We start from the raw sequence: 22,402 nt of genomic DNA, 5'->3' as shown, positions 1-22,402 counted from the left end.
CTACGCCATCGGGCATGCAAAATGGTAGCGAATAAAATTTAATTCAATTTCGGCACATCACTCCACCTTCATCCAGGACAGGTCGCTCGCTTTCGGTGCCAGCTACCAAATGCATACCTTGAACGATCACCATGTGCCTCCCCCGAGGGGGATGCGCAACCTGGGGAGAGAGGGAAGACATATTACTTCCATTTCAGCGCAACGATTCTAGTTTATTCGTCGGCACTCGAAGGACTCGCGAATGACGACGGCTACCGGCGCTCCGATGCGGTGAAACCTCACGACCCTCCCGAAACGGCCGTCACAGCCAATGAATGAATGGAAACACATTTCCTGCGGGAAAATGAAATACCTCCCTTTGCAACCTACCTGACTGCGCCCAACAATGGCTTTGTCGTTGGCTACCAGGCTGGAAGGTAGTACTGCCGCGGCGTGCTGTCGCGCACACCCTATTGATTCGACAAAATTTATCGTCTAGCTCGAGGCGAACGCGTAAGCACTTTGCTCTCTGGCGCGCGCCCGTTCTGACCTTCTCCTTCTTGGTGTTCCCACTTGGCGGGCACGTCAATTTGTCGGAGCTTCTCGGAGCGTCCCGATTGCCCCACCCAACAGTGACATTACCGGTGCTCCGGTGGTCCGTTTCTATTGATAACTCACCATCGTCACAATCCTCACCTGACACACCAGGAACATCGGGCTATAGGGACCAATGAGCCGGGCGTGAATTCTGGAATATTAATTGTAATTTATTGTTTGGAGCTGACAATGCAGACATGGAACAATAGATTGGCAGGAAGCAGCAAAAATTTGCTTAGACGGAACCGCCGGAATGTGTGACTGTGGGCGGCGGAATGACATTTGATTAATGGCCATACGTGACCATCGTCCCTCTTTCCTGGTTCCTACTCCTCCTCCTGCTGCTTGGTCGATGATGGATGTTCGTGGTGTTGGTTGTGGCGAAAGAATCGCACCAGGAAAGGCTGAAATGATGTATTCATTCTAATTTGCAAATTGAACTTCTCTCGATACGACCGCAAACCTCGGGGGCTGCGTATATTAATTAGCCTACTTCTAATCAATCACTCTGGACTCGTTTCCTTTTGCGCCGTCTTACGTGTTTATGTGTTTACGATGTACGTGTTCTGTCAGTGGCGTTATAATTTCCATTTATTTCATTTTCTTCATTTCACATCGCGGAACAGTCACACATTGACAGGATCGTTTCCATTGTAAGTAATGTTAGAGCGACGGCCCGGTGCCATGCCAGTTTCAGCACGTTAATTGTTAGTTAGTTAGTATTGCACTCACGGCACCGATAGGCTCTCCGCTACAGCTTGGTACCGTTCAGCCAGATGCCACCTTCGGCTTCGAGAATCGAGGCTGCCTTAGATATTTGCAAGGGCATTTGCATTCGCGAGCTCACCGTGAACCGTAGCTTGCTCAGCAGCTGCACAATTCCGAACTTTACCTCCAGCAGTCCGAATCGCATACCGATACAGTTCCGTGGTCCATCACCGAACGGAAGGAACGCATTTGTGTGACGTGCATGGACGGCTTCCGACGTAAAACGATCCGGATCGAATACGTGCGGGTTGGGGTAGATGTTGGGATCGTGATGGATCGCATAGATCGGTATCATCAACATGGAGTCCCTCTCGAGCGTTATTTTCTCCGAGTCCACCGCGTAAGGTTTCGTGGCAACTCGGACCAATTGTGGCACCGGTGGGTACATGCGCAGGGTTTCTGACCGAGGAAGAGATGAAATGACATGAAAAAAAATCGTTCATAACCGATTGATGGTTTGGTCTTACCATTGATGACCTGATCGAGGTACGTCATCTCCTTTAGTGCTTCGTACGTGATCTGGTTGTCGTGTTGCTGCAGCTTACCGATCACCTCCTCCCGTACCTTCTCCTGGATTTCCGGGTTGTTGGCCAGCTCGAACAGTGCAAACGATAGCGTCGTCGAGGACGTTTCGAACCCGGCGAAGAAGAACACGAATGCTTGCGCGGACACCTCGTTCAGCGTAAGCTTCTCGTGATCCGCCCCGGTTCCCGGTGCATCCCCCTCGACCGTACCCTTGTTCTTGAGCTGGATCAGCATGTTCAGGAAATCGGGCCGCTCGATCAGGTTCTTCTCTCGATGTGCGACCGTATCGCTCACCAAACCTGAGAAGTACTCCGTTACGCTATTTGGCAAAGCTCGTAGATGTAACTTGTAGGCCAACTCCTTCAAAGATATCAACAGAAATGTGTACATGTTGCGCCACGCCGGTGGCTTAAACACTTCATCGCCAATCGTGAGCAACTTTGATCCTTCATTCTTCAGCGAGTTACACTGCAATCCGAACGCACACGAGCCCACCACATCACAGGTGAAGCACTGACACAGCAGCTTAATATCGATCGGTTCATTGCGCTCCACGTACTTGGTGACCGAACCGAGAAACTCGTCGCCAATCTCACGGATCGTCACAAACATTTGCTTGATCTTGCCGGAGGTAAAGGTGGGGCTAAGCTTGTTCCTCAGATAGCGCCACCGTTCGCCATCGATCGCAAACAGATGCCCGGACAGGGGATCATCTCGCTCGTTCACGTACAATCCCCGATCGTGAAAGCTGTTAAAATCCTTCACCAACACTCGCTTCACCATGTCGAGATCGGTGAGGATCAGCACCGGCTTGAGCATGAAGTAGAGTCCGACGAACGGTTTGCCGAGCGATTTGCCCATATCGTAGGCCACCTTCATGACGTCATTGAAGTGCAGTTTCCGCCCCACATCCTTCATGTTGCCGACCGGGAACGAGGCTTCCAGCTGCGGTATTCCACGGGCGCTCCAGTAGCTGTACAGCTGCCGGGTGTAATAATACCCGAGGCCCAAAATGGGCAACACCAGATACAGCAACACGCTGATGTAATCCATCGTACACGGTTTAACACAAGCGATACGTTTACTGACGGCGCAGCGGCCCCTACTGGCCTTGCTCAATGTCAGACACAGACTGAGCGGCTTGGAATGATGATATTCTCGATCTGGGGTTGGTTGTGGTCCCTCATGCGCGAATGCTCGATGCTGCCAGTGGTGGTGGTGCGTGCCAGTGACTTGTGCAAACTCGCACACACGCATACGACCACACACTGTGGCGCTGCGGGCGCTACCAGATATCGTTTGGTTTGGTCATCTCAATTGGTTTGCCCTTCTCGTCGCCCGACCCACAACTCGACACAAGATAGCACAACACATTCCACGGTTTGCGGTTTATGAACTGCGTAGAACCGCACCCCATGGGGTGGATGGTCGCGTTCCGGCAATTCGATTATCAAATTTCTATTTTAATCCAAGCACGTCCCCCTTAAATGTAGTCAAAGTTGAGGCTGTTCTGTCTTAAAATATATTATGCTGTCTTGCTAGAGGGAAACGGATTGGGTGTGGTCCGGTATGCGCGCTACAATCGTGTAGCGCTCAACCAGATACCGCCTTCGGCCTCGAGGAAGCCCGAATTTTTGGCCATCCGTAGTGGTAGCGACGTTTTCGGGTGCACGGTGAACCGTAGCTTGCTCAGCAGCTGCACAATTCCGAACTTCACCTCCAGCAGTCCGAATCGCATACCGATACAGTTCCGTGGTCCATCGCCGAATGGAAGGTAGGCGTGCGAGTGACGCTCCTTGATCGCCTCCGGGGTGAATCGCTCCGGTCGGAAGCTGTACGGCTCCGGGTACAGCTCGGGATCGTGATGGATCGCATTGACCGGTATCATCACCTTTGTGCCCTTTTCAAGCGTCACGTTGGCCGCTTCTAGATGGACGCGTTTCGAGACGACGCGCATCAACAAACCAACCGCGGGATAGATGCGAAGTGTCTCTAAAACGGGAAGAGAGAAGATTATTGGCGTGATGACCGTCAGAACATCGTGAGCCCTAGGAACACCTACCGTAGATCACTTGGTCCAGGTAGGTCATCTGCTTGAGTGCCTCGTACGTGATGGAATGTTCACCGGTCCCATCGCTGGCCAGCTTATCCAGTATCTCTTTCCGACACCGTTCCTGCTCTTCCGGATGGCTAGCGAGCAGAAACAGGGCAAAAGTGAGCGTCGTCGAAGACGTTTCGAAGCCGGCGAAGAAAAACACGAACGATTGCGCCGACACCTCGTCCAGGGTGAGCTTCTCGGAGTCGGTCTCGGACTGCCCTAGCTCGCCGACGGCCTCCGTGTCCCCGGGTTCCTCGTTGGTCGGCTCAAGTCGTCCGCGATTCTTCAAATGAATGAGCAGATTGAGAAAATCGTTCCGCTCGATCTGATGCTGCTCCCGGTGTTCAACCGTCGATCGGACCATCTCACGGAAGTACGTTCGAAAGTCTTTCGGAAACAGTGGCAAACCAAGGGCACGGGAAAGACTCGGGAACGTGGACACCGCTATGTTGTACAGCATACGGGGCGGTGTCTGCCGGAACACTCGGCTACCGATCTCGAGCAACTCGGAGCCACCGTTCTTGAGCGAACCACACTGAATGCCGAATGCGCACGAACCCACCACATCACAGGTGAACCACTGGGCCAGTTGTTTCATATCGAGTGGCTCTCCCCTGTCCATATGCCCCTCAACCGTGGACAGGAACTCACCACCGATCTCCTGGATCGTACCGAACATCTGTTTGATCTTGCCGGAGGTAAAGGTGGGGCTAAGCTTGTTCCTCAGATAGCGCCACCGTTCACCACCGATCGAAAACAGATGCCCGGACATCGGATCGTCCCGCTCGTTCACGTACATACCGCGATCGTGAAAACTGTTAAAATCCTTTACCAGCACCTGCTTCACGACATCCAGATCGAGCATGAGGAGTACCGGATTGATGAGAAAGTAAAGTCCGGCTACCGGTGACTGCTTGTGGAAGCGATAGTACACGCGATCGAGCAGATCGTTCATGCTCAGCTCACGGCCTATCCCCTTCATGCTGCCCATCGGTAGTGATCCATCGAGCTGAGGAACGCCACGATCACTCCAGTACTGGAAACGTCGCTGGGCGAAGTGATACAGCAGTCCAGCGGCCGTAGCCAGTAGCACCAAAAGAACCCCAATCATCGTGACGCGGTTGCTATGAACGAACAACGACACAACGATCCGCACGGTAACGAAGGCGAGATAGCACTAGCGGGTAGAGATATCTGCACTGCTGCAGTGCGTCGACTGCCTCACAATCGATCGATTAACCAACACTCCGCCAACCGACCCAGCGGCCCATGTTAAATCGCTTAAGACCTGGGGTATTAGTCACGTAAACACGCACACACTGGTTGCTTATCTCGACCTTTGTTCCGACGTGGTCTGGGGAAATCGTTTATTTACTCAACAGCTGCACACGATGGTGGACGGATCTAGCTACGAAAAATGTTGTTCCCGTAGCGTTGTGCCAGATCCTGCCAAAGATTATAGCGTGAGGCAACGGGATTCGGACCAGGGACCAGGTTCTGAGCGATGTTGAGTGCCACGTTCACTGTACCGCTAGCAATAGGAGACCAGTTGATGTTCTGCAGCAATGGATCCACGGTTGGAGTTGGATTGCTGAAAAAGAGGAACAACCGATGAACGATCGTTCGATCGATCGATACACACAAAGGGGGAGCTTCCTATACGTACCCATACTTGGCAAAGTTGGTCCACAGCCGCAGCATACGATTGCGCACCGTGATGGCATGGCTTGTTGGTGGAATCGCACCGACCGAGAGTGACTTCGGTTCGAACAGATAACACAGATCATCTCCGTGGATCGCTCCTGGGATACTGATTAGTGGGCCTAGCGATTGCCTGACCAGATTAAGATCTCCTTCGTACGCGAATTGGTAGACGTAAACCGGCGTACGGAGGGAGTGTCGCCGTGCCGTCTCTATTATTCCATACGAATAAAAAAGATCGGTCATGTAGCGCGTGAATGGTTCCAGCTGGACGAAAGACAGCGGTTGACCCTGCCAGTAGTGCTGCGCGATGGCTTGACTGACGGCACTCGATCCTGCGCTACCACGAGCAACGTTCCAGACGTTCGGTACCAGCAGGTGAGGATCATTGTTGAACGGTTCAAAGAACGCCGGATTCAGTAAGCTCCAGGTGAGCGTAAACATCAGAGAGTCCATATCGGTGAATCCGGCCATGAGTGGAACGGGCTGGAACGTACCAGCATCCATAATATCGATCGGTAGCTGCGGTAGAACGATCAACCCAGGAGTATCACTCGGTTCGACGACTGGACCGAAATCAATCGGACTTAATAGTGAGGCGGAAGGAAGTGTCACTATATTATCTTGCAGTGCAACGATCTGTCGATACGGGATGGAGCGCAAAGCGTTCACCATGGCCACCGTGTCTCCGGAAGGTACACCGAGCGCGTTCGCTAAACGATTCGCGTAGAATCGAGGGTTCGTTTGAAACGACCAAGAATTGAGCGCTACTCCACTCTGGGCTATGGCTTTCTGGAATAATCCAGTACTCAGTGGTGAGAGCGTAAGGATGTGGACGATTGCACCACCGGCCGATTGGCCAAAGATCGTGACACTGCTTGGATCACCACCAAACGCCAGAGCATTCCGTTGCACCCAGCGTAGCGCCTCGATACAATCCTTCAGAGCCCAGTTACCGGCCGCTGCGCGATCGCCCGTACTTAGGAATCCTAGTGCACCCAAACGATAGTTGAGGGTAACGATCACCACATCCTCGACCATAAAGTGCTCGCCACCGTACAAGGCGTCATCGCCGGAACCACCACTGTAGCCACCACCGGGGATAAACACCATGATCGGTCGCGTACCGATCAGCGATGGAGTGTAGACATTCAGGAACAAACAGTCCTCACTCTCTGTCGGTGCCATATCCTGCGATGGGCATGTTGCTCCATGGCTGCTTGCATCCCGCACACCACTCCACGCACCCTTTGTTACTGGATCACTGAATCGGAGTGCACCGAGTGGTGGTTCTGCGTAGGGAATACCTTTGAACGAATAATACGTACAGAACAGACCGCATTGTTCCGTCGTACCCTGCACCTGACCGGCTGTAGTACTGACAATGGGGCGATCCTAGAAGTAGAAACGCGTCCTCCTTAGTATTAGAATTCTTCAATCCATTCGATCTTCCTAACCTACCGCCGTTTGACCTAAGGCACAGGCCGTCAGCAAGCTGACAGTGAAGAACAGACGAAGCCACATTATATTTCTTCCTTACACGTCCACTACCGAATGCTCTGTAAGGCGGACAATTTAAGGCTTTTATATGAGTGGTCGAAATTCGTTCTGGGATTTCCGGAAATTGGAGCTGATTAGATTATCCTAATCTGAAACCATAACATATCATTTTATTGGCAAGCGGTCGATGAGGTACAACTGTAGTGAGATTAATCTCCTGTTAATACCTGACCTGTGATTAATGATAATGAATAAAGTGATGATAACAGCTAATATGAGTGCGAAGCGAATGGTAAACCAAAAACACTGGAACATTTTGGAAATCAGTTTTGTCTTAGAGCACTTTCGGCATTCGCCTCTATCGGTTCAAGATAAAGACGACCAGTTATAGCACCATCACGGTCTCGTGACATCGATGCTGAGAAGATATCGTATCTATTTGTTGACAAGCGCTGCTACTTCCATATACCCTTATCACTAGCCCCACTTTTCCTCGTTGATAAGTCATGACAGATTCCAGTTCGCCCGTGGTACTCGTTACCGACAGCTTGTTCGTGGCGTAAAAGAGATTTTATAGAGGAAGGTCCACATACAGTAGGGATATTATTTAAATTGCTTTTCAGAGAACTCGTTTATTTACTCAACAGCTGATCACAATAGCGGACGGATGCAGAACTAATTACGGAAAATATTGTTGCCATAGCGTTGAGCTAGATCCTGCCAAAGATTATAGCGTGAGGCAACGGGATTCGGACCAGGGACCAGGTTCTGAGCGATGTTGAGTGCCACGTTCACTGTACCGCTAGCAATAGGAGACCAGTTGATGTTCTGCAGCAATGGATCCACGGTTGGAGTTGGATTGCTGAAAAAGAGGAACAACCGATGAACGATCGTTCGATCGATCGATACACACAAGGGGGAGCTTCCTATACGTACCCATACTTGGCAAAGTTGGTCCACAGCCGCAGCATACGATTGCGCACCGTGATGGCATGGCTTGTTGGTGGAATCGCACCGACCAAGAGTGACTTCGGTTCGAACAGATAACATAGATCGTCGCCATGAACGGCACCAGGGATACCGATTGGTGAACCCAGCGACTGCTTGACCAGATTAAGATCTCCTTCGTACGCGAATTGGTAGACGTAAACCTGCGTGCGAAGGGAGTGCCTCCGTGCCGTCTCTAGCACACCATAAGCAAACAGATGATCGGTCATGTAGCGCGAGAACGGTTCCAGCTGCACGAAAGACAGCGATTGACCCTGCCAATAATACTGCGCGATGGCTTGGCTGACGGCACTCGATCCGGCGCTACCACGGGCAATGTTCCAGACGATCGGTACCAGCAGGTGAGGATCATTGTTAAATGTTTCGAAAAACGACGGATTCACTGCACTCCAGGTGAGCGTAAACATCAGCGAGTCCATATCAGTGAACCCAGTCATGAGTGGAACGGGCTGGAATGTACCGGAGTCGATGATATCGATCGGTAGCTGGGATAAAAAGACAGCTCCAGGAGTATCACTCGGTTCGACGACTGGACCGAAATCAATCGGTCTTAGCAGTGCTCCTCCGGGAAGTGTCACTATATTCTCTTGCAGTGCAACAATTTGGCGGTATGGGATGGAGCGCAAAGCGTTCACCATGGCCACCGTGTCTCCGGAAGGCACACCGAGCGCGTCTGCTAGACGATTCGCGTAGAATCGAGGGTTCGTTTGAACTGCCCAGGAATTGAGCGCCGATCCACTGTGAGCTATGGCCTTCTGGAATAATCCACTGCTGAGTGGTGAGAGCGTAAGGAAATGGACGATTGCACCACCGGCCGATTGGCCAAAGATCGTGACACTGTTTGGATCACCACCAAACGCCAGAGCATTCCGTTGTACCCAGCGTAGCGCCTCGATACAATCCTTCAGAGCCCAGTTACCGGCCGCTGCTCGATCGCCCGTACTCAGAAATCCTAGTGCACCCAAACGATAGTTGATGGTCACGATCACCACATCCTCGACCATAAAGTGCTCTCCACCGTACAACGCGTCATCACCGGAACCACCACTGTAGGCACCACCGGTGATAAACACCATGATCGGTCGCGTACCGATCAGCGATGGTGTGTAGACATTCAGGAACAAACAGTCCTCACTCTCTGTCGGTGCCATATCCTGCGATGGGCATGTTGCTCCATGGCTGCTTGCATCCCGCACACCACTCCACGCACCCTTTGTTACTGGATCACTGAATCGGAGTGCACCGAGTGGTGGTTCTGCGTAGGGAATGCCTTTGAACGAATAATACGTACAGAACAGACCGCATTGTTCCGTCGTACCCTGCACCTGACCGGCTGTAGTACTGACAATGGGGCGATCCTAGAAGTAGAAACGCGTCCTCCTTAGTATTAGAATTCTTCAATCCATTCGATCTTCCTAACCTACCGCCGTTTGACCTAAGGCACAGGCCGTCAGCAAGCTGACAGTGAAGAACAGACGAAGCCACATTATATTTCTTCCTTACACGTCCACTACCGAATGCTCTGTAAGGCGGACAATTTAAGGCTTTTATATGAGTGGTCGAAATTCGTTCTGGGATTTCCGGAAATTGGAGCTGATTAGATTATCCTAATCTGAAACCATAACATATCATTTTATTGGCAAGCGGTCGATGAGGTACAACTGTAGTGAGATTAATCTCCTGTTAATACCTGACCTGTGATTAATGATAATGAATAAAGTGATGATAACAGCTAATATGAGTGCGAAGCGAATGGTAAACCAAAAACACTGGAACATTTTGGAAATCAGTTTTGTCTTAGAGCACTTTCGGCATTCGCCTCTATCGGTTCAAGATAAAGACGACCAGTTATAGCACCATCACGGTCTCGTGACATCGATGCTGAGAAGATATCGTATCTATTTGTTGACAAGCGCTGCTACTTCCATATACCCTTATCACTAGCCCCACTTTTCCTCGTTGATAAGTCATGACAGATTCCAGTTCGCCCGTGGTACTCGTTACCGACAGCTTGTTCGTGGCGTAAACGAGATTTTATAGAGGAAGGTCCACATACAGTAGGGATATTATTTAAATTGCTTTTCAGAGAACTCGTTTATTTACTCAACAGCTGATCACAATAGCGGACGGATGCAGAACTAATTACGGAAAATATTGTTGCCATAGCGTTGAGCTAGATCCTGCCAAAGATTATAGCGTGAGGCAACGGGATTCGGACCAGGGACCAGGTTCTGAGCGATGTTAAGTGCCACGTTCACTGTACCGCTAGCAATAGGAGACCAGTTGATGTTCTGCAGCAATGGATCCACGGTTGGAGTTGGATTGCTGAAAAAGAGGAACAACCGATGAACGATCGTTCGATCGATCGATACACACAAAGGGGCAGCTTCCTATACGTACCCATACTTGGCAAAGTTGGTCCACAGCCGCAGCATACGATTGCGCACCGTGATGGCATGGCTTGTTGGTGGAATCGCACCGACCGAGAGTGACTTACATTCGAACAGATAGCACAGATCATCTGCGTGGACTGCACCTGGGATACCGATTAATGGACCCAGCAATTGCCTGTACAAATTAAGATCTCCTACGTATGCGAACTGGTAGACGTAGACCGGCGTGCGAAGAGAGTGTCGCCGTGCCGTCTCTATTATTCCATACGAATACAGAAGATCGGTCATGTAGCGCGAGAATTGTTCCAAACGCGGGAAAGTCAACGGTAGGCCCTGCCAGTAGTGCTGCGCGATGGCTTGGCTGACGGCACTCGATCCGGCGCTACCACGGGCAATGTTCCAGACGATCGGTACCAGCAGGTGAGGATCATTGTTGAACGTTTGAAAGAATCCCGGATTCACTGTGCTCCAGGTGGGCGTAAACAACAGTGAGTCCATATCGGTGAACCCAGTCATGAGTGGAACGGGCTGGAACGTACCAGCATCCATAATATCGATCGGTAGCTGCGGTAGAACGACTGCGCCAGGAGTATCACTCGGTTCGACGACTGGACCGAAATCGAGTGGACTTAGCTGCTCGACCTCGTTAAGTAACCATAAATTATTCTGGAGCGCAACAATTTGGCGGTATGGGATGGAGCGCAAAGCGTTCACCATGGCCACCGTGTCTCCGGAAGGCACACCGAGTGCGCTTGCTAGACGATTCGCGTAGAACCGAGGGTTCGTTTGAACTGCCCAGGAATTGAGTGCCGATCCACTGTGAGCTATGGCTTTCTGGAATAATCCACTGCTCAGAGGCGAGAGTGTAAGGATGTGGACGAGTGCACCACCGGCCGATTGGCCAAAGATCGTGACACTGCTTGGATCACCACCAAACGCCAGAGCATTCCGTTGCACCCAGCGTAGCGCCTCGATACAATCCTTCAGAGCCCAGTTACCGGCCGCTGCGCGATCGCCCGTACTCAGGAATCCTAGTGCACCCAAACGATAGTTGAGGGTAACGATCACCACATCCTCGACCATAAAGTGCTCGCCACCGTACAAGGCGTCATCGCCGGAACCACCACTGTAGCCACCACCGGGGATAAACACCATGATCGGTCGCGTACCGATCAGCGATGGAGTGTAGACATTCAGGAACAAACAGTCCTCACTCTCTGTCGGTGCCATATCCTGCGATGGGCATGTTGCTCCATGGCTGCTTGCATCCCGCACACCACTCCACGCACCCTTTGTTACTGGATCACTGAATCGGAGTGCACCGAGTGGTGGTTCTGCGTAGGGAATGCCTTTGAACGAATAATACGTACAGAACAGACCGCATTGTTCCGTCGTACCCTGCACCTGACCGGCTGTAGTACTGACAATGGGGCGATCCTAGAAGTAGAAACGCGTCCTCCTTAGTATTAGAATTCTTCAATCCATTCGATCTTCCTAACCTACCGCCGTTTGACCTAAGGCACAGGCCGTCAGCAAGCTGACAGTGGAGAACAGACGAAGCCACATTATCATTCTTCCTTACACGTCCACTACCGAATGCTCTGAAAGGCGGACGCTGCAAGCTTTTTATAGGAATGGTCAAATGGCGTTCTGGGATTTCCGGAAATTGGGGCCGATTAGATTATCCTAATCTAAAACCATAACACATCCTTTTATTGGCAAGCGATCGCTGCAGTACTGCTATAGTAAGATTGATCGCCGATTGATATCTGTCCTGTGATTAATGATGTTCAAAGCAGCTAGTGTGAGTACGCGTCCAATAGTAGCGCAACAAGGTGCTTTATAATTAAAATCAGTTTTGTCTTAGAGCACTGACGGTACTGACCTCACAAAAGATGATTTCGGCATTCTTTTTTATCAGATAAAGACGACCAATTATCGCACCCTCACGGTCTGGAGTCTAGATATAGGATCTATTTATTGACAAGCCGTGCTACTTCCATATCTCCTTATCACTAGCTCCACCTTTCCTCGATGATAAGGCAGGGCAGATTCCGGAGACGCGTCCAGCTCGGTCGGGGTACTCGTCGATACATCCACCTGCCAGTGCAGCAACAGCTTAGTCAGCGCCACCCTTACCATCAGCATAGCGAAGGTGGATCCAAGGTTAACGCTATCTACGCCCAGCGGATGATAAAAGTGGCTGGAAGTGGCTACCGGGCGCTCCGGGTCAAAGCGCATCGGATCTGGATAGCAGTCCGCATCCCGATGAAGCGCATACGTTGGAATGATAACCCGAGTGTTGCGTGGTATGACTAGATCGCATTCCGGCAACCGGCAGCTCGTTAGCGACGTAAAGGAGATCTCATCCTGAGGTGGATACTTGCGTAGCGTTTCTAGAGGAAGCCGCAAAGGCAGCAGAGATAATGAGCGATCGTCGCGTGTGTTGGTAAAGTGAAAGGAACAACAAAACGCAACTCACCCGTGATCACGTTGTCCAGGTAATCCGTCATTGAGTTGTCGCAGTTTTTTAGCACCGCGTGCAGGCGATCTTGTATGTCATGATGGCGCGCGAGCTCGTACAAACACGCGACGATCGTTCCGGACGTGGTGTAGAAGACAGTTCGCATTAGGTGCAGTAAAGAGTGTTGAGTGTCATCGGGCGCCACCATACCGAGCAGATCCTCATCCGATTGTTTCTGTTTGAGAAACGCGAGGAAGCTTGGCCCACGATCGTTTGATGCATTCGTGAACAGCTCTTTCATCAGCTGCCTCCATTTAGAGTTTCCATTCGGGATGAAAACATTCAGCAGTTGCTGAACATTGGTTGAACCTGGAAAAGCCGTTTGAATGATCTTCTCCAACAAACTGGTACGATTCTCGAGGAGCAGCTGCTTCACTGTCTCTAACTGATGATCACAGTTGGTTCCAAATACGCTCCGGATCAATATGCGCATTGTGAATTGTTCTACGATGGCTTTCACGCACTGCCCCTCCTCCGAACTGCTCACACTGGTCGCAATCGTTTCACTTTCCTTAGCGATAAGACCCAACAATGCTTCATAGTGTGCGTCTTCGAATTCTTGCCAACTCCGGATCAACTCACGGTTCCACCGGATCGTTGGAAGCTTGATAAACTCCTCACTCAGCACGTACTCAATCACTTCACGGTCGATAGGAATGACACAGGGTGTCAGATAGAGAACCGCACCGCCGATAGGCCACCTTCTTGCCTTGAACGCACGATACAGCCGCTGGTTCGTGTACATGCGGTGCTCGAGTGTCCTGTAATCACCGTACAGGGGTGCCGTTCTGCCCGTGCCCGGAAACCGTCGATCGACCCACAGCGATCGTCGTTTATCTAACAATAGACACAAACTGAAACCAACCACCAGAAGGGTGGTTGCGCTTAGTGCCAACCAAAACTCGACGATCGGCATCGTGCGGAACGCCTCTGGCACGCGGTCCTGGCACCTTGCTAAGCAACTCAGATCATACTACTGGTGGAGTGAGTCCAAGTGATCGAACACCGTAAACTCGATGAAGTCAGACTGATTTCGTAAGAATGATTCTTATCATACGACCACCACCCTATGATTTCACATGATAACGGAACGTTGCATAATTTCAAACCAGACTTCGGCCTAAGCAGCCGGCAAATCTGTGGGATTATAATGGAATTATCGGCCCGGGGGCACGGTTCCTAGGCCCGCAGACCCCTTTTTTATCTATTTCTCAACATTTTCTATTTGTTTGCCAGATGCTATAGAACCCGCTTTACGGAGAAGAACATTCCGGAAGTCTAAACATTTTAACTCACCGTAGATCAACTTCCAATTTCATCAATGAGAATGTTCATCAAAAACCCATTACGCAACCTCCAGCGCAAAGCAAAGCACCAACACCCCTTTCGTCAATCATCAACCAACGAAGCTATTGAACGGCCATCGTAATGAGGCTGTCGTGCCAAAACTCGAAGATCACTTCAAAGCGAACCTGTTGATAGAGAGGGGGAAGACGGCAAAAAAAAGTGGAGACGCAATTCACGCTCACACAACGCTGCTCGCGGTTTGGTGTGCACACATTGTCCAAAGCGTCCAAGGTCTTCCGTTCGAAGGCGGGGTGCCCCAACCACACTGACACGGTACTTCAAAATTTGGTTGTCTTCCCGATACCGCATGAATGTGTTGCGGTGTTGCGGTGTAGCATAACGCTATACGCGCGTAGCTGGGAGGGGAGAAGACAAAATAAACACAAATCTTTGATCTTTCGCTATCTGCAATGGCAAACCACGTTTTGCTATGTCATCGCAGCGGAACCGAAACCCACTCCCGTTTTGAGGTCGCAACTCAGGACCTTAAAGTTCGCAAATAAAAATAAAAAAAAATTCGGCACATCATTAGGTACGCTGTGTACTTCTCTCGGTCATACGCGTGTTCACTCTAGTGGAGCGTCTCGTGTGCACTGCTTATCATGGCGTGTATTTGGTCAACTCATCGCGTGTGCATCTGAAACAGAGCTGATAAGAAGCGCAACTGCAGAGCGAGGAACTGGTTGAGTCGTGATTTTACACAAATGTTCAAGTCACGGCTTGTTCAATTAAATGTTGTTTATTTAAGTTATAATATCATCGCTAGAGCGTATATCCTAGATAACACTGACGCGACATCGCGTAAAGGTACAAACAGTATAGCAACAACTCTTCACAGAAGTTCACTACAACAGCTCCACCTTCAGATGGTTTCCGTTTATTGGCGAAAGGGTGATCATTTTCGGATCGAAGGTCACCTTGGTCGGAGTGTTGGCTGAGGGTGAGAACCGGAATTTGCGCAAGAGCGTAATCAGGCCCACCTTCGTCTGCATCAGCCCAAAACGTAGTCCGATGCAGATGCGTGGTCCCTCACCGAACGGTAGGAACACATAAGGATGCCGTTTCTTTACCTCTTCCGGGTGGAACCGTTCCGGATCGAACCGTTCCGGATCGGGGAAGAAGTCGGGATCGTTTTGAAGGGCGTACACCGGGATCTGAACCAGTGTGCGTTTCGGAATGACATGCTTCGTTCCGGGAATGGTATAATCGACGTCCGCTACACGGTTCAGTCCTTCAACGGGCGGATACTTTCGAAGCGTTTCTGTAAATGAGAGATCGAGAGAGGGAAATGAGCAACGTGGAATCTGAATGGTTGAACAGTGCTTTCGTTGCCACTGCTTACCATTGATAACTTGATCCAGATACTGGATGCCCATAACCACATCGTACGTCACTTGACCACCATTGTCGCCGATCGCACGGTTGATCTCCTCACGCAATCGCTCCTGGATGTCCGGATTCTTCGCCAGCTCGTACAGACAGAAACTTTGCGTGGTCGAACTAGTCTCGAATCCGGCGATGAAAAACACGAACGCCTGGGCCGCCAATTCTTCGTTCGTCATGCCAACCTCACCCTTACCGACGACCTCGTTGTCGTTCTCGTCCAACTTCCCCTTGTTCTTGATCTGCAGCAGCAGATTCATGAAATCGTTTCGCTTCACATTGTTCTTCTCACGATATGCCACCGTTTCACGCACAATTCCGAGGAAAAAGCTCTCCACATCGTCGAACGTGATCTTCATCTTGAGCGCACGGATAAGCTTGGGGTAGGCCGATGCGAGGAAAAACTTGAACATAATCATCGGGTTGATTTCGAACGATTTGTTGCCGTACTTTCGGAAATCCGAGTCCGGATTGTCGAGCGTGTTGCACTCGATCCCGAACGCACACGTCCCGATCACATCCGTCGTGAAGCGCCCCAAGATATCCTTCATCTCCACCTCCGGCTGGCGGTGGTTTTCCAGCATAAACTTCTCCAAATGCTGGCCCACCTCCCAGATCGTACCGAACATTTGCTTCATACGCCCCGACGTGAACGTTGGCGTTAGCTTCTGGCGCAACAAACGCCACGGAGTGCCCTCCAGCGCAAACAGATGGGCCGATAGTGGATCATCCTTTTCATTCACAAAGACACCGTGATCGTGGAACACATTGAAATCCTTCACTAGGACCTGCTTCACTAGGTCCGGGTCCAGCACAATGAGAGCGGGGGCGATGAACTGGCTAATGCCACCGTACGGCACTCCTTGCTTCTTAAAGTACTCATACCATTCCTGATGGACCTCTACGCCGTGCTTCGTCTGGGTCTGGCCCTTCGCATGGCCAAACAGAATGTGCGGGTTCGGGGCGTACGGGATCCCATTGTCCTTCCAGTAGTTGTGCTTATTCCTCAGGAAGAAATAGGCCGCCGATACGACAAAAATGAACCCCGCTAGCACCAGATTGATCAGCTCCATCTCTCGAGTGTCCCTTTTTTCGGGTGCCAAACTTGAGCCTCCCACCACCGACACCTTAATGAGCGGCGGCTCCCGGAGTTCAGCATTTTATAGTAACTGCTACGGTCACCGATACAGGCGCATCGCTAGACACTCTGACCCTATCACGACGCTGTGGGCACGTTGAGATGCTAGATCGCCACGATGACTATCAAATTTGGCCACATTTTCACAAGTCACTGTACCAAGATACCTCAAGAAAACCCCTTGGTGCCATTCGTGTGCTGTGGTGTTAGTGCGAAAGCCCTCCTGTACCCCGGACGGCGTTGAGATGGATTCGTGTCCCATCATTCATCAGGGGTAGATGCTAGTTTTTCTACCATTCTACCAAGCTACGAAATAAAACCATATCAAAGTATACAACAGAAGGCAAATATACCGTAGTAATTAGCTAAACTAATTAATTTTTTAGGGGGGAAAACAAAGTAATCTGTTATCTAAAAACAAAAGGGGCTCGAGGCAATCTTGTGTACGTTGTGTAATCGTGCTGCTAAACGATAACAAGTACGATAAGATAAATGAAAAGGGAAATGTTTCATTAAAACACATCAAATGCGTCTAAAGCAGCGTTTAAAGTACACGAATTCAGTGTAATTCAACTGAATTCGTGTACTTTAAAAAAGCATATAAATCATTAAAAAACATAATAAATTCATTCCTTCAATCTTAGTTCTAATAATTTTAACACTTATTCTTAACACAATCAATTTTTTTGAGTAGATTCATAACAAACATTCGTTCGAAATTTAAAGAAAAAGTAATTTCTTGATCTCTCTGAATTCCACAATTTTCAAAAGATCACATAAAGATGTTGTCTTTGCCTTCGGCGTTATCTTTTTTTGCCTGCGATTAGAAGCGACGATAAAAATATGCTGCTCTTGATTAAAAAGCTTTCATCCTTTGTTATAAAATAAACATATATTTGAATGATGCTCATTTAGCATCCTTCGTATGATGCTAATGCGATTATGCTGCGTAACGTGATGCTCATAAAATGTTATCTAACGAAACATAAAAGTTGTGGATTTGCCTGACACTGATGTCTCTTAGCACACGTCTACCTAGAGACTGCCGGACGGAATTTCATTCATTTCGTGGCCACCTTCTCCACCTTCAAATAACTTCCCCCAGTAGGGGCCAGTGTGAAAACTTTGGGATCAAACACTATCTTATCGGGAGTGCGATGAGATGGCGTAAATCGGAATTTGCGCAGAAGCGTAATCAGGCCCACCTTCGTCTGCATCATCCCGAACCGCAACCCAATGCAGATACGCGGTCCCTCACCGAACGGAATAAACACGTACGGATGCCGTTTCTTCACCTCCTCCGGTGTGAAACGATCCGGATCGAACCGTTCCGGATCGGGATAGTGGTCGGGATCACGCTGGATGGCATAGGCCGGGATTTGCACGATCGTACCCTCGGGAATGACATGCTTCGTACCGGGGATCAGATAATCTTTCGACGTTTTCCGTGTCAACGTTTCAACCGGTGGGTACTTGCGAAGGGTTTCTGCAAATTGAATCAATGGAATGGATGTTAGTTAGGTATACGACCCACCAGACGCTGATCATAGCTTACCATTGATGACGTTGTCGAGGTACTGGATATTCATCACCACATCGTACGTAACTTCACCACCATTCTCGTCGATCGCACGATTGATCTCCTCACGCAAGCGCTCCTGAATGTCCGGATTCTTGGAAAGCTCGTACAAACAAAAGTTCATCGTGGTTGAGGACGTTTCAAATCCAGCGAGGAAGAAGATAAACACCTGCGCCGCCAGCTCTTCTCGAGACAATCCAATACCCCCCTTGCCGACAGTCGCACCATTTTGATCATCTAGCTTTCCCTTGTTTTTAATCTGCAGCAGCAGATTCATGAAATCATTTCGCTTCACATCGTTCTGCTCCCGGTACTGGACCGTTTCGTCCACGATGTTCATGAAAAACTTGGTCACCCCACTATCCGTGACCGTGACGCCAAGCTTTCGGCCGATGCGTGGATACGATGCGGCGAAGAAAATCTTCATCAACTGTACCCCATTCACCTCGAACGCCTTGTTGCCATACTTCCGGAAGTCCGAGCTCGGATTCTTCAGCGTGTTACACTCGATCCCGAACGCACACGTCCCGATCACATCCGTCGAGAAGCGTCCCAAGATGTTCTTCATCTCCACCTCCGGCTGCCGATGGTTATCTTCCATGAACTGCTCCAGCTCGAGTGCTACCTGCCAGATCGTACCGAACATCTGCTTCATTCGACCCGACGTGAACGTTGGCGTTAGCTTCTGACGCAACAGACGCCACGGATTACCCTCCAGACCGAACAGATTGCCGGTGAACGGATCATGCTTCGGGTTCGTAAACACACCCCGATCGTGGAACACATTAAAGTCCTTCACGAGGATCGTCTTAATCAACTCCGGATCCACCACAATCAACGAGGGCATTACGAAAAGGCTAATACCGCCGTACGGAAGGCCCCGTTGCTTGAACTGTTCGTACAGCTCCTGGTTGATGTCGGCTCCATGGCGCGTCCTTGCCTGGCCCTTCACGTGGCCGAAGAAGAAGTGCGGATTGGGTGCGTACGGTACACCGTTGTCCTTCCAGTAGTTATGCCGGCTCCGTATGTACAGATAGACGATCGACACGAGAAAGATAAAACCCGTCAACAACACACTAATCGTTTCCATTTTGTGCGCACACCTTAGGCCAACTTCCGTGTCCTAACTGAGGCGCACCTACCGGGGGGCTGAGCATTTTATAGGCCAACAGGCGCGACCAAACACCAACACCAAACGGCGCTAAGCATGACGCAGCCAAATTTTGCTCGTAGCTAAACACTTCCAACTCATTCAGCATTCCCCACAAAGCACGCTCTCCAGCGGCTCTGTGTGTGAGTGGCATAGTTTTGGCGCAAACGATCTCCAACTTGTAGCTGGAGCTTATGCTATGCTTTTGGCAACATAGCTATGCCAACCAAAAAACCCCAATACCTACGGTCATGGATGTAAGGGTGCCAACAGAACATATTTATGATGCAATGATGAACGCTTCTTCGATCACCACCTTACGCGCGCCATTGCCATGTTTGTGTCATCCCTACCGGGAAGCTGACCGCAGCATGAGTCGGCACAATTCAGTTTTGGATTATTTCGCGACGAAAGCTCGAAAGCGAATCACACAAAGGGGGACCAGTAAGCGCTAATTCCACTCATGCGTAACACTTCAGCTGGGAGGCTGGGCTTGAGTTCAATGGCACTCGAACGTGAGGCGTGACGAATTGGATTTTTGTTTTGAAGGGGTTTTCTGGACCTATCCCGCATTTTCTTCGGGAGTTTTAGCTTTCCTTCTTCTGCTGCTACCAACTCAACGGCCACCGCGCTTGTAGTTGTGGTGTTTTCGAATATTTTGGTTTAATTTTGTAATGAAAATAGCAGAAGCATACACCTTCGTGGCCTTAATGAATGCTTCACCAGCTTCGCCATCATTTGATGCTGTGTCATTCAATGACATTCAACATTTCGCGCGCAAAAACACATTTTCCAACAAATTGATATGCCCTCTCTCTCCTTCTCTTTGTGTTTGAAGTAAGTCTAATCATTTATTGTGCATCACGCATGCCATCATAGGATTGTGTCTAAAACACGCGCTTAATACGTATTATCTTGGATACGCGTGTGGTTTAATCTAATCGCAACCCGGCTTATCGCACTGCAACAGCTTACTACGCTATCTTATCAACCTTCAGGAAATTACCAGTCACTGGTGACAGAATGAAGGATTTGGGATCAAACTCGATTTTCGTGGGGGTACGGGACGTTGGCGCAAAGCGGAAATTACGAAGCAAAGTGATCAGTCCAAGCTTGGCCTGCATCACCCCAAATCGCAGCCCAATGCAGATACGCGGTCCCTCACCGAACGGCAAGAACACGTACGGATGACGCCGCTGGATTTCTTCCGGCAAAAAGCGATCCGGGTTGAACGACTCCGGTTCGGGGTAATGGTCTTCGTCATGGTGCAATGCGTAAACCGGTATCTGTACGAGCGTGTCCTTCGGGATGATATGCTTCGTGCCGGGAATGGTGTAATCACGGACCGGCACTCGCGTCAACGATTCAACCGGTGGGTATTTGCGTAGCGTTTCTGGAAGTGCACGGGAATGGGAAGGGATGATTAATGCAATCGGTTTAGGGCATGGCAAAAGCTTTATCCCTTACCATTGATAACGTTGTCGAGGTACTGGATGTTCATCACCACATCGTACGTCACTTTGTCACCATTATCCTCGACCGCACGGTTGATCTCCTCACGCAATCGCTCCTGGATGTCCGGATTCTTCGCCAGCTCGTACAAACAGAAGTTCATCGTGGTTGAGGACGTCTCAAAGCCAGCGAGGAAGAAAATAAACACCTGCGCCGCCAGTTCATTCATCGTCATACCAGCTTCGCCCTTGCCAAGCTGTACCTCGTCCTGCTCCGAAAGCTGCCCTTGGTTCTTGATCTGCAGCAGCAGATTCATGAAATCGTTCCGCTGCACATTGTTCATCTCCCGGTACTGGACCGTCTGTTTGACGACCTGCAGGAAGAACCGCTCCACACCCTCGTCCGTCAGCTTCACACCGATCCGCCGCGAAATGCCCTTGAACAGTGAGGCAAAGATGAACTTCACCATCAGCAGCAGATCCTGCTCGAACACCTTGTTGCCGTACTTCCGGAAGTCCGAGTCCGGGTTCTTCAGCGTGTTGCACTCGATGCCAAAAGCGCACGTTCCGATCACGTCCGTCGTGAAGCGCGCCAGCACGTCCTTCATTTCGATCTCCTCCCGATCACAGTTCTCCTCCATATACTTCCGGAACTCCTCCGCTACCTCCTGAATCGTACCGAACATCTGCTTCATACGGCCCGACGTGAACGTCGGAGTGAGCTTCTGACGCAACAGACGCCACGGTTGCCCCTCCAGCGCAAACAGATGGGCCGACAGTGGATCCGCCTTCGCATCATTGTACACACCACGATCGTGGAACACATTGAAATCCTTCACGAGAATCGTCTTCACCAGCTCGGGCTCGATCACGATCAGACTGGGAATGATGAAGAAACTCTTTCCACCGATCGGCTCACCGCGCTGCTTGTAATCGTTGTACAGCTCCTGATTGATGTGACACTCGTGCCGCGCATCCAACGCTCCCTTCATGTGGCCATACAGCAGATGCGGTTGCTCCCGTGGATAGGCAATGCCTCGGTCACGCCAAAAGTTGTGCCGGCTCCGTACGTACAGGTACGCAATGGACACCACGAACAAAAGCGCCGTCAACACGTAGCCTATCAGCTCCATCTTGCTTGCTTCACGAGCGGAACGAAACTAGCAGCCGGCCCCACCTGATGGTCCCATTTTATAAACTTCGCGCTCCCCCTCCCAAATGCTATGCTGTTCGCACCTCTGTGTATGTGTGTTGGTGCGTG

General features: G+C 50.3%; 8 protein-coding genes across 16 annotated transcripts in view; 1 reads left to right on the top strand and 7 right to left on the bottom strand.

Moving 5' to 3' along the window:
- Nucleotides 1-22,402, top strand: part of LOC126571010 (sodium/calcium exchanger 3) — a 112,728-nt gene that overhangs the window by 78,906 nt on the left and 11,420 nt on the right. The window lies entirely within an intron of this gene.
- Nucleotides 1,139-3,004, bottom strand: LOC126571019 (probable cytochrome P450 6a14). The gene is made up of 2 exons (XM_050229232.1): nucleotides 1,812-3,004; nucleotides 1,139-1,743 (listed from the first exon to the last, which is right to left on the bottom strand). Exons 1-2 carry the CDS (start codon nucleotides 2,920-2,922, stop codon nucleotides 1,328-1,330), a joined length of 1,527 nt encoding a protein of 508 aa, XP_050085189.1. The 5' UTR covers nucleotides 2,923-3,004; the 3' UTR covers nucleotides 1,139-1,327.
- On the bottom strand, nucleotides 3,378-5,153 carry LOC126571013 (probable cytochrome P450 6a14). Its single transcript, XM_050229221.1, has 2 exons — nucleotides 3,932-5,153; nucleotides 3,378-3,861 (listed from the first exon to the last, which is right to left on the bottom strand). The coding sequence occupies exons 1-2, from the start codon at nucleotides 5,076-5,078 to the stop codon at nucleotides 3,446-3,448; spliced, it is 1,563 nt and encodes a 520-aa protein (XP_050085178.1). The 5' UTR covers nucleotides 5,079-5,153; the 3' UTR covers nucleotides 3,378-3,445.
- LOC126571022 (juvenile hormone esterase-like) lies at nucleotides 5,328-6,961 on the bottom strand. The gene is made up of 2 exons (XM_050229235.1): nucleotides 5,634-6,961; nucleotides 5,328-5,558 (listed from the first exon to the last, which is right to left on the bottom strand). Exons 1-2 carry the CDS (start codon nucleotides 6,854-6,856, stop codon nucleotides 5,372-5,374), a joined length of 1,410 nt encoding a protein of 469 aa, XP_050085192.1. The 5' UTR covers nucleotides 6,857-6,961; the 3' UTR covers nucleotides 5,328-5,371.
- Nucleotides 7,783-9,537, bottom strand: LOC126571023 (juvenile hormone esterase-like). The gene is made up of 2 exons (XM_050229236.1): nucleotides 8,105-9,537; nucleotides 7,783-8,030 (listed from the first exon to the last, which is right to left on the bottom strand). The coding sequence occupies exons 1-2, from the start codon at nucleotides 9,325-9,327 to the stop codon at nucleotides 7,844-7,846; spliced, it is 1,410 nt and encodes a 469-aa protein (XP_050085193.1). The 5' UTR covers nucleotides 9,328-9,537; the 3' UTR covers nucleotides 7,783-7,843.
- On the bottom strand, nucleotides 12,528-22,280 carry LOC126571017 (cytochrome P450 6a2-like). 3 transcript variants are annotated; one of them, XM_050229228.1, is made up of 2 exons: nucleotides 21,158-22,280; nucleotides 12,528-12,965 (listed from the first exon to the last, which is right to left on the bottom strand). In XM_050229228.1, exons 1-2 carry the CDS (start codon nucleotides 22,272-22,274, stop codon nucleotides 12,547-12,549), a joined length of 1,536 nt encoding a protein of 511 aa, XP_050085185.1. In that variant the 5' UTR covers nucleotides 22,275-22,280; the 3' UTR covers nucleotides 12,528-12,546. The 3 variants fall into 3 exon arrangements, with proteins under 3 accessions (XP_050085185.1, XP_050085186.1, XP_050085184.1); XM_050229229.1 differs by lacking the exon at nucleotides 21,158-22,280 and adding an exon at nucleotides 13,052-14,031; XM_050229227.1 differs by lacking the exon at nucleotides 12,528-12,965 and adding an exon at nucleotides 20,555-21,083.
- LOC126571018 (probable cytochrome P450 6a14) lies at nucleotides 15,282-16,935 on the bottom strand. Its single transcript, XM_050229231.1, has 2 exons — nucleotides 15,783-16,935; nucleotides 15,282-15,701 (listed from the first exon to the last, which is right to left on the bottom strand). Exons 1-2 carry the CDS (start codon nucleotides 16,894-16,896, stop codon nucleotides 15,286-15,288), a joined length of 1,530 nt encoding a protein of 509 aa, XP_050085188.1. The 5' UTR covers nucleotides 16,897-16,935; the 3' UTR covers nucleotides 15,282-15,285.
- On the bottom strand, nucleotides 17,897-19,633 carry LOC126571016 (probable cytochrome P450 6a14). The gene is made up of 2 exons (XM_050229226.1): nucleotides 18,517-19,633; nucleotides 17,897-18,447 (listed from the first exon to the last, which is right to left on the bottom strand). Exons 1-2 carry the CDS (start codon nucleotides 19,628-19,630, stop codon nucleotides 18,023-18,025), a joined length of 1,539 nt encoding a protein of 512 aa, XP_050085183.1. The 5' UTR covers nucleotides 19,631-19,633; the 3' UTR covers nucleotides 17,897-18,022.

The sequence above is a fragment of the Anopheles aquasalis genome, chromosome 2 (assembly GCF_943734665.1).
Source record: "Anopheles aquasalis chromosome 2, idAnoAquaMG_Q_19, whole genome shotgun sequence".
NCBI lineage: Eukaryota > Metazoa > Arthropoda > Insecta > Diptera > Culicidae > Anopheles > Anopheles aquasalis.
Note: the sequence above shows the minus strand (reverse complement) of the source record. Positions and strands in the feature narration are given on the sequence as shown.